At 42.6% G+C, this 11,622-nt stretch overlaps 1 protein-coding gene across 1 annotated transcript in view; it reads right to left on the minus strand.

The window, feature by feature from the left end:
* Positions 1 to 11,075, minus strand: part of AFF2 (AF4/FMR2 family member 2) — a 276,600-nt gene extending 265,525 nt beyond the window's left edge. Inside the window, exons 1-2 of the mRNA XM_032475102.1 lie at positions 10,960 to 11,075; positions 1,130 to 1,990 (exon numbers count right to left, since the gene is read on the minus strand). Of these exons, the coding sequence (XP_032330993.1) occupies positions 1,130 to 1,930 (801 nt within the window). The 5' untranslated portion in view covers positions 1,931 to 1,990; positions 10,960 to 11,075. The remainder of the gene's footprint in view (positions 1 to 1,129; positions 1,991 to 10,959) is intronic.
* Between the last annotated feature and the right edge of the window lie 547 nt (positions 11,076 to 11,622).

The raw sequence follows: 11,622 nt of genomic DNA on the forward strand, positions 1-11,622 counted from the left end.
TGAAAATACAACCAGCAGCCCCAGCTCTCCCCACCTCTGTGTCCTCATCGTCCTCTGACATCACCGCAACTGCTGAGTATGAATAAAGGGCACAGATGGTCAGACTTCTCTAATTGAGACACCACTAACTTGGACTCTGCCACCATTCAGAAAGACTGACTGTGACTCCTATTGAGTAAGAATTTCAACTTACTTTCTTCCTGTGTGTCTTTTCAAGCCTTTAGTCACCAGTGACAGGAATCCAATCTAAAAAGCAGTGGTTTCTTCCAATCAAGCACTTGAGGTATAGTAGGCAGTCGCTTACGTGGTGGAATCTGAGGGGCACCCAATATATGTCTCCCACCCAGGGGCCACAAGGTCTGGGATCCAGTCATTAGTGATTCCTTCCTTTGGGAGAGGCTTTGGTCCCTCTGGATTTCTGTTTTACAAGGCAATGATTCCCGAGATAGGTAAAACATTTAGTCATTCCAAACCCAGTGGGATTTTGTTTGAGCATAGTGCATTTGGCTTTGACAGAAGGGATCAAGGTAGCGTAAGAGGGTTATGTAGGCATCTGTAGAAGGTGATGCAGAGGGGAAGACTGAGGGATACAGAAGATAATGTTAAGATCTTGCCAAGGAACAGCCCTGCCAGCACTCAAGAAACTAAGATTCTGAAAGAATGCCTTCCACTTCCGGTTCCAGCAAATCCCACGTGCACATCCTTGTACCTTAAGGAATGTCTGTGTTTTGTGTTTACGACATGCTATTGGCTAGTGAAGGCCCATGGTGACTCACAGTCTTTTCATGTACCTCCTACTGCTACGGCCAATGAAAATCTCCAGTGTTATTAATGTGTACATAATATTACTACAAATGCGTTCTCTGAAACTATTTCATAACTCCAACTTTTCATTCACTCAGACCGAACTTGTCATTGTCATTCCAAATTACGGCGATTTAACTGTATTAGCAGAGTGTTAATCAGTCAAGTCACAAGTGACAGCAGATCAAGACTCAGACTCTGACTTTGAAGAGTCTCACCTACAGCTCAAGACGGTAAAGGAGAACTGCTTGTGAAAACTTGACTACAGAGGTTAGAGCAGTGAACTAAAAAAGAAAAGTGAAACAAAACTTTAAAAATTACTTACTTCACTTGTTTGGAGAATCGTGAACTTTGGCAGTTTAGTCTTTGAACTGGGTGCAGTGGGCTTTCCATCCAAGAGTGATCCAAACGACAGATTCCCAAAGCTGTTCTCGAATTCAATAGAAGGTTTCAGCGTGGGAGAGATGTCCGGTGCTTGGTCCTGACCATCCATGGGTCTGACATACGCGGTTGGTTTCTGCTGCCCCATGCTTGTTTTGCAGTAAAGCCCTGGTGGGAAGTTTTGAACGGAAAGGCCACTGCTGGGAGCTAATAAAGAGGAGGCAACTAGGGGGGAGCCCGGCGCCTGCACTGTGAATTCACATTCTTCTGGGGAGTTGGATTGAAAGATTTCTTTGAAAGTATCCCCTCCACTGGATTTGAGATTACTGTCTTCTTTTGCAGCTGGGTTGGACTCTTCAACTGCTCCAGCTTGAGGCTGCTCAGCTGGGTAGACAAAGAAGTCTTCCAGTCTGGCTGGGGGCGGGTCCTGTGTTGCTGGCTGCATCTTGTTTGGCTGACTCCCGGCCTGGCTGGCCGGGACAATGCTAGCGTTATGACTATCTCGGGGCCACTCAGGTTTGGATTTCCTGTTGCTGTGGATTAGAGTTGAATTCAGTATCACAACAGAAGGTGGAGGCGTTGGTGCCGAGGAGTGAGTGTTATCCTGGTGAGGTGGGATCATTCGGTTCTTTTGTTCTGGAAAAAAGCTTGGTTCATTTTTGTTGATGGGAGTCTGGGGCACGGGATTCTTTGGGATTCCCACTAGATGATTCTGATTAGAATGGTTAGTTAGCAAATCCTTCATTTCATCATAGTTTCCCAGCGTGTTCTGGACTCGGTTGGCAAGTGCATCACCTTTGTTTGTCTAAAATAACAAAAAGATGGGGGTGGGAGGAGAGAGAATGAATAGGTTTGTGTTTCCTAATGTTAATGTTTCAAACAGATGTCCTAAGTAGACTATCATATAGAGTTCCTTAAAATTCTCATGCTGCCATATAATTTCATACTTTTCATGTGCTATGTAAGGGGAAAAAAAGTCGTTAACCCTACTGAGAGCGCCCCTTGGGATGAGCTGTGTGATTAACGTCTGTATACTCCCTGGCTATCTTCAAACATGTTCATTGGGAGAAAGTTTTCATTTGCGTTGCTTATGAATTTTATTAGCAAATTAACTAATTTTAGGTCCAATGAGTTGAACTGTTATATTCCACATTGTGATTAACAACTTCCGCTTACTGACCACCGGGATTAAAACAGCATGTTCGACTTACATTTGTTCTTGACATGTCGGCCCTTTGCGCTACATTATACCCTGAAAGAGTCTTAGCCCCTTGGATAAGGAAGTCGGTTAAATTGTGCTATCACGACTACATTCAGTTTAGAAAAGGTATGGGCTTAAACAACATTGAATTGAGCTAACTCATGACTAAAGCGAATCTAATTCCGTTTAATCAAAGACTGTATAAATTACTGGTGTCTGCCTACATATTCTGGGGGCAACTGTGTTTACGTATTGATGATTCACATTCGTTTACTTTGAAACGGTGCAATTGTTCATCAACAGTGACTCAAGCTCTCCTGTGTCTTTTCAATTGATTTAGAAACATTTATTCAAGAATTTAAACTGTTGCTTAAGTAAATCAAAACATAGTCAGATTTTGAAAGTGATGTTGGCAACTACTTCATTCTATGGGCAATCAACACACCAGCTATACCATCCCCTGTAGGATGTACTAATCTTATCAAAATGGCTGTGATTGTTCTTAAAATAATTGAGCTTCTGCCTGGGTTTTTTTGGTAACATAGAAAGCCCACCTTTCATAACTAAAAAATGGTGGTGAGCTAGATGCTTGGAAATGACTGCCAAAAGCTCAGCTGTTCATCTTTGAAAATGACTTTTTTTTATTATTCTGTTTACCTGTCAAAGACATTATCAAAGCTGAATTTAGAAGGGCAAAGGACTTCTTTGTGCTTAGGCTGCTCTATCCTGGCCCAAGATGCTGCAGTGAGAGAAGGCTACCAGCATCTATTTGGCAGCAGGGCTAGTGCATAGGAAAGACACCCCCCGTGTAGCCTCCATGTCCCAGGAGCCATCGGCATGCTCTCCCTGCTCAGGAGGGGGTGACCACCTCCCCACTGGTACAATCTCCACTGAAGATAGATGTTTAACATCTAAAGTTCCTCACACGCCCTTAACACGTGGTGCTCAGCCCAGTCTTGTGGTGTCCACAGAGGGTGTGCCTGTTCAACACCGAGGTCTCAGTCTAAACCTAGGATGTATGGCTGTGTGCTGTTCTCTGTATGTGAAGATGGAAGAGTGTGCAGATGAATGGAGGGTGAAGTGCTGGAAATGGATGAAATCACTCACAGAAGGAAAATGTAGAACGAGAAAGTCAGGCTCAGGAGAGAGCCCCGTGGAACATCAACCTTTAAGAGACTAGGAGAAGCAGAGGAGCCAGCCTTGATACAAAGAACGAGCAATCAGAGAGGGAATCAAACCAGGAACCTTTGCCTCGTTTTTAGCATCATCTCCACATTCTGTACATAGTATTCCACTCATATCATGTGTTAAATCATATAAGACACTTGCAAAGGAATGAGGGCAGTTAGAGAAGGATGATTTCAAAGATTAAGGAAAAGTATGCTAAATATATGCTAAGAGGGCTCAGGGGGGTGGGGCGTTTTAGTAATCAAATAAATGTATGTCGGTTTCCATTTTTCTTCTCAAGAACATCTCATACTGCATCACATGCAACCTTGGTGCTGAAGCAGTGATTAAACAATTAACATTCCATATAATCCTCAGCTGACTAATAGCTCCATTTTCAGAAGTCATTTGAAAGGCAGAATTTAATAGATGGAGACGGGGAGAAATCACTTTTATTCCCTGAAAGTCCCTAGGTTTGTCAATTTTAATGGCAAAAATTACTTTTCAGCTAAGGCAAGAATAAACTCTTTGTATACAGTGGTCTCCTTCAAGGGAGTTGCACAACGAACCTTTTGGGCAGCAGCCAAAAGCAGTCTCTCTATTCAATCCCTAAATTCAAAACAAAGGGATTTCATTGTGATGAGAGCCCAGTAGAGTTTGATGCAAGTTTTAAATCCTTGCAGGGTTGTGCTGGACCTTCAGATAGTTTCCCTCTTGGGTCAGATCCCTGCCTAATGAATACTAATACCTGATATCGTCAAGGATCTGACCCAGCAAGGGGAACCAACACCATTTCAGGTCCCAATTTAAATGCCTCCATTTTATATGGTCTCATTTAATGAATTAAGATATGCCTCCTTCCATTAGACAAAGAGACTTCTAGAACCTATGACCCATCCCTTTTTGCCTTAGCTACCAGTTCTAGAGAATCAGACCTTTGCCCCCAGATGTCACAGAGAACTCTACAATACCTCGAGGTTCTCAGAAGTCACTCACTGTCTCCGGGCCAATATCATCAGGACCTAAGAACTTCAAGGCCCATTTGTCTGCAAGCAAACTGGTCACATTCTTATTCCTATTTCAGCAGTAAAGGAAAGGGACATGTTCATCTCATCTTCAGCGGAGAGACCCTGGTGAGGTCTTACCATCTCCTCACTGTGGCTTACTGTTATACTGATCTGGGTTTCTCATGCATGCTTAGAATTTTTTTTTTCCATCTCTGGGTTTTAAAATATGCTTGAAATTAGGAGAATTTCTACACTGGCCAGTCTAAAACCGTGTCTACGTGAATAAAATTAGAGGGAAACGAAAAGTTTTCTGAATAACTCTAGAAAATCAACCTCCTGCTACACGGGATCTCCTACAGTTATGATTTCTTCTCCTGAGTAAAACTATGAGCTTTTCTTAAAGATCAGAGACCACCACCTTTTATTCATCTTCATATCCTCAAGACTTGACACCATGTCTGGTACATACTAGGTACTCAGCAAATTGCTGATGGTGAACAGAATCAAATTATAATTCATAGTGTGCCTATATCAAAATAAAGGATTTGCAATTGTTTGAAGTAAAAGGGACATAAAGAGAAAAGCAAAAATGAAGCTAACTTGGTTACTGGGATTGAACATCAAATTGAACTTTGAGCTTCTTGGTGGCTAAGGTCAAAAGGAAAAGCTAACAGCTTATAGAATTCTCTTTGTCTGATGGCAGGAGGCAAATCCTAATTCATTACATGAGACAAATGTTTGCTGGATACTAAAAAGTGAAAAGGAATTCCTCTCATTGGTTTAGTTAAGAGGTTACAAGAACCTTCGAATGATAAACCAAGTGATTTTCTCAGCACCGATTTTACAGAAGATGGCTTTTTTTATGATGACATCTTATGACTGACTAAAAAACAAGAGCATTGCATTCAACTCTAACTCGGTGAAGGCGTGTCTGGTCTGCACGTGGAGTTAGGGGGCCAGGCCAAAAGCTCCAAGTGGGGGACTTTCCTGTGTGCTAATGACATGCGGGTGGAGACCCTATGCATGGCAGAGAGTTCAAGGTTGAGTTCACTAGCAACACTTTCTGATTTGCTGATTGAAGGAAGATCTGTAACGGACATGCTGTGGCTAAGTCAGAATTACCATCCACGGTCATTCTTAAGACACATGCTGGTAAATTCAAAACACTCATGAGGCAGGGTTAGGCACGGAGGACACACAGACACGTAGCCTCAAGAAGTCCACCATTCAACAATCTCAGAATAATTAAAACTACAGACCAGGGCACCAGAAGCAACTCTCTGCCTTCCAACCATTGGAGGCAGGTAACTGTCAACCAGTTTTTAAAGTTCTCGAGATGTAGATATGCGATCCACTGGAGGGAAAACCCAGAAAGGCCCAGAATACATTTATGTACGCCCTACACAATGGGCTCTCCTTACACATCGTAGCAACTTCTCATTCACACTAAATCTTCTTCTTCACCCTCCAGAGTCTTAGTCACCCTTTTAAGGAGCAAGGTATTCTCAGCGGTCCTGAGTGAACCTTATAAACATGGCAAAAATGGAAATTTAGCCATTTCAATCAATTACAGGCTTCTTTCAATTTGGCCAACTCTTTACTTCCCGTTCTAGATAATTGGTTGAGTCCTTAAAGGTAACCTCTGCAGCCATTATTTTCTAAGTAATCACAATTTCTCCATCCTCAAGGAAATGCATCTTCCAAGTATTTTCAGGCATAAATTACATGTCTGGTTTGTGGCTCATGACTAACAGCACTCCTTCATTTAAGCTTTTTGCCTCTCATTATTTCGGGAAGTGTGGAGTTGCCTTAGTTTGCTTCTGATCTTATCTACAAATCAGTAGTATAATTCCATTGCAAGTCTAATGTGCTAGGAGACTCCTGTACCAGGTATTTCTTTTTAATAAAAGTAGAGCAATAATTTAAGTTTTGAGGTTCATTTTTTCCCTTTTATTTAGTTGTGGCTAATGTATGTGATTTAGTAATTCTTGTTTTTTTCAAATTCTAATATTTTTACAGTTAATCTCTCTAAGCTGTAAGTTGCTATTTCGTTCTCTACCCTAATTATAATAACGATAAGACCACGAATTTCTATCACACGTTACAGATTTCAAAGCCAGGTTTCCCAGATTGTCGGACTTGATCCTCACAACCACCATGTGAGTCAGCAGAGCCGTTCTGGTCTAATCCAGTGTCTATCTGCCCCGATTTCAGAGAAAAGGAAACCATAGGTCAGAGAAATGAAGTTTCTTCCCCAAAGTCACACAGGAGGTAAGTTCATCAGGCCTTTGGACTTCTGGTCAGAGGACAGACAGCTTCCTGTTACAGATACGGAACCACACTTACACAGATATGAACCTGCAGAGAAGCCACCTCACCTCCTGAGCCTCAAACCCCTCGTGGGAAACGTGGGGGAAATGTGCATCCAGTTGCTGTAAGGACTCAGCAAGCACACAGAGACAGTTCTAGCACAGTGCCTGGCACACAGTGGGCACTTGGTACATGCCCGTTCCCTGTCCCTCCCAGCCTTTCCACACTAATCTAGACATGTCAAATGGCCTCTCATGTTTCGAGCACTTTGGAATGCATCCTTCTCAGCAGCACAGCACAAACTCAGATTTTAAAGTTATAAGCGACAAAAGCAGCTACAAAAAGAAGTTACCCACCATCACCCAAATCTAGGGGTAGTCAACATTCTTTCCATTCTGGGAGTAGTGGATGTGAAGCCAAGAAAGGAAAGAACCATGAGAGATCACCATTTTTTCTTTCTGCCAAGAAAGGGCAGTAGGTCCTAGGGACCCATGCTCATTGGATAGCTTATGAACCACCAACCCCATCATACAAGTGATCAGGCCGTGTTTTACGGTTTAGGGTGGCAAGAAGTTTCCTGGAAGTCCTGATCAACCACCAGGAACTTTGCTTTTTAATTTGGTAAGCATTCCCACCACAACTTTAAGGGAAAGTTGTGGTAGGTATGTCCCCATTTCTCCACCAGTGGACCATGGGCCAGCTCTAGAACTCTCACTGCCTCTGGCATGTCCACATACTCCAAGGGTGTCTACACCAGTCCAGGTCTGGGGAGCTTTTGGGCGTGCACATCAGTTCTAGAATCATGATGTGGGGGGAGGAGAAGAATACTCCCCAGCAATGTCCCAGGGAACCCTGAACATGCACACAGTACAAGATGGCAGTCATCATCAAGATCATCAAAGCAATAGTGAAAGAAAGAGAATTCTGAGGTCATCAACTATTACCATTAATCCTTTCCTTCATAGTCCTGACTCAAAAACAAGGCTCTTCCCCACCAAGAAGCATAAAGGGACCAGGCTACTAATCACACAGCAGGCCTGGCCCTGCACTAGACTAATGCTCCAATCTGTACGTCTACCTGATGCATCCTTGTCAAGTCAAGACAGATGGCTTTTCAAAACTTCTGACAATGTTGATAACAGGTTCTTTAACTGCCTTCTCAAAACTACACTGCTTACATCTAAAAATAAATAGGCATCTATATTATAGGCTTGTTAACAAGAGATGCCATTTACCTTAAAGAGGTAAGACATTAATTCAACATGACTTAAGATTATAAAGGGGAGATACACCAAGGGTTCTACACCTCGTATTGTGTTAAGCACAGAGTAGCTATTGAATATTAAGAATGAGCCCTTTGAGCAAAGCTCATTTTTCTAACCCATCCAAAGATTTTTCTAACGTATCCAAAGGTAAGAGGTAAAACTCATCTGGTCGTTCCTCTTTCTCAAGAAGAAATGAGGCATCTATCAACCTTTGACCTGTCTTCCATTTTCTGGAAAAAATAGAGGCCACAACTTCTTGTCCTGCTCCCAGTCTTCCTTCCATTCTCCTGTTTTGTTCTCATCCTAATATTGAATTACCATATTCCTCCCGAAGGCTCACCACTTTTCACATGTTCCCAATTTTCTATTTTCTCATCTCCTCTGGGACCTTGCTCTGCCCATCACACCTCTCCCTCCTTACCTTCACCCTCTCCTTCTCCACTGACATTGGTTCCTTCCCCTCAATCTTTAAACAACATGTTCAAGTTTCTCTCACCTTAAAAAAAAAGCCTCCTTCCAAATAATTGTTCCCCTTACATTCCAACTTATCTTCCTTTCTTCCTCTCTCCATACAAAGACTGCAAGGTCAAGTCTACATTCACTGGTTATCTTCTTTATTTCATCACTTCCCATTTATTCCCCAACCCACAAAGACTACTGCCATCATCTAATAAAATGACACCCCCTAAGGGCACGAATTACCCCTGAACTGGCACATCCAACAGCCACTTTCCAGTGCTGACCTTTCCTGACCTCTCTGACACATGGAACTAATGAATCCCTCCTCCATAAAACCCTTTCATCCCTTGGTTTCTATTAAATGATTGTCTCCTAGTCTTCCTACCTCTCTGATTATTCCCTCCTTTTCAGTTTCCTTTCCGGGCCCCTGCTTTGACCATCTCTTTCACCCCTTAAATGTTGCTACTCCACAAGATTCTGTCTTCATCCCTCTTTTTACTCAGCCATCTGGCTTAGTGATGATATTCATTCTCACAGCTTCCATTGCCACCTACACAATAACACCTAACTTTCTTGACCACGCTCATTAGCTTCCGATCCATATACCCAAAGCCTACTGGATAGCTCTCCCTTGATATCCCCCCTGGCATCTTAAACCCAGAATTTTTTTTTTCCACAAGCACCAATCCTGTCGTCCTCCTGAATAACCTGTTAATAACACCAGCCTCCTATCAAGTCAAAAAGGAATCATTCATTCCTATTCCACACTCCCCACATCCAGGCAGACACCCAGTCCCATCGCTACAACTTCCTGGCTCCACTTTAAATCCTGCCTGCCATGAACCACGCCCCTCCTTAGCCAACTACAGTAGCTTCTTTATCTGCCTCTAGTTTCCCTTCTCTCCAACCCACTCTCCACACTTACAATACCATCTCTTCAAATTCTTCGTCTGTCCTGGCCACATCCTGACTTTAAAACTTGCAATGAGTTCTCTTCATGTACAGAGTCCCGTCCAAACTCCTTGGTATGAGGTACAAAGTCTTCAGGAACCTCTCCCCTGCCTCGCTCTTCAGCAGTTCCCATGCAGTCATGTCCTCATTCCTTCGTGATGGTCTCTGCCACTGGACAAGGAATTCCTTGAAGGCAGGGACTATGCCTTATTCTCCTTTGTATGCCAGTCTAAGATGTGGCTAGCACATAGTAGGCCTTCAATAAGTCCTTGTTAAACTGATCTTATCTCTACATGCACACATTCAAAGACAGTATAGAAGTTACATCAACGGAGATCAGAAAAATGCTTTTTTAAGGATTATACTATTACTGGCAAATTGAAAGCTAGTAGTTTAGGTGACCTAAGTCTCTTGGTCTGACTTACCAAATTGGGAAGGCACCCGAGTGCTTCAATCAAGTGCTGTTTGCTTATTTTGAACAAGGTAGCCAGACTCTGGTCTCACTAGTCACCAATCCTAACAGCTTACTCTCCACGCCATTCATACCCATGCTGTCCTCATTAAGAACTTTCCTCTTCCAGAAGTCACTGTCCCCTAAATACTGCTCTTCTAAAATCACAACTCTTGAACATTTTCTCTGTTGTTGTTTTACCCCTTACATCATTTTTGTTTCATTACTGAAAATCACACTGTGACTATATTGCAATGGAAACCAACCAGCTGCCAGCAATTCAACAAGATTCTTCCCCCCACCCCCAGCCCAAATAGAAAGTTCAGAGGCAGCCATTGTGAAATCAATACTTGTAGACATAGAAGTATGACCATTATTAGAGCTACATAGTAGCCAGAATACCACTAGAAAATCAACCGAGCTACACTACCCCCTCCGGTTGAGGCAATCACCTAACCCATGATTATTAACCACCAGGAAAAAAATGATTGGCTTTTCCCTTTCTCCTAGAACAGTGATTTTCAAAGAGCACTCAAACTACTGAACAGCTGCTAACAACCTAAAATGGAAACAGAAAGCAGTGGCCTTGCAGTGGATGGCACTGATTGGGAGGAGAAACGGACATATCCATTGACATTCTAATGAAGAGGGAAAAAGTGTCAGGGGGCATTCCTTGCTGTAGGTAGTGCTGGGCAGGGGAGAACTCTTTGTTGACAGGAAGTCTCCCAAGTCCCTTTCAGATCTTACTGTGTTTCCCAAAGAAGATGGAATTTGTTTCTAAAGACATCCTCAGAAACTCGCAATTGCCCCCAATACAGCGGATGGATATATTTCATTTGTAAAATATATTCCCTTGGAAATGATTTGGGTGTTTTAAAAATAGATGAAATGTTGATTAGTACACTCAAAAATATATCAAGCCACCATTTTCCAGAAAGATAAATTACATACATATTCAGCTACCTTGTAGGGCTCCCCAAAAAGATCAAAGCCGGAAGAAAAGAGATCGTCTTCTTGCTGGACTTCTTGATTCCTCCGCTCCCATTCCCTTTTCTTAAGTGCACTACGGTCTTGTTCATAGTGACTGATAGGCAAAGAGAAAGACAAAAGGAGGCAAAGATTAATTAGTCACATAAGTCAGTTAGATCTCCCTTGTTATCAAATTGTTATCAATAAGAAGAAAAAAAAATGCAAGTCGAGGCTACCCAAACCGCTTTCGCATAGAGAGCCGCCCTCCTTTTCTCTGTTCCCAAAGGGTTTAGGATCCTGACCAGTTCTTCAGAATCCAGAAGAAGACACTTGCTTATTAGAAATTGCACTCGTGACCACTTAAATATGGCATAATCCTCTTCCCTTGTCCTGACTTGATTACTACAGGCAATGATGACTCTCTGAAAGTCAGTCCATTGTGCAAAAAAGAACTGAATGCAGGTTGCTTTGTGTTGCCAACCGCCTAGGGCTCAGGATTCACAGATGCCACAAAGCCCTAAGGGGGAAAGGAAGTGTCAAATATGTCCTTGCAGATAAACTGGAATTCTGTCCTGAGTCCCCAGCCAGTGGTAGCCTGTTGTAATGAAATCACAGGAGACTTTAAGAACATATTTGGAAGTCCACAAAAAACCCAAA

Source organism: Camelus ferus, chromosome X, assembly GCF_009834535.1.
Source record: "Camelus ferus isolate YT-003-E chromosome X, BCGSAC_Cfer_1.0, whole genome shotgun sequence".
Taxonomy (NCBI): Eukaryota; Metazoa; Chordata; class Mammalia; order Artiodactyla; family Camelidae; genus Camelus; species Camelus ferus.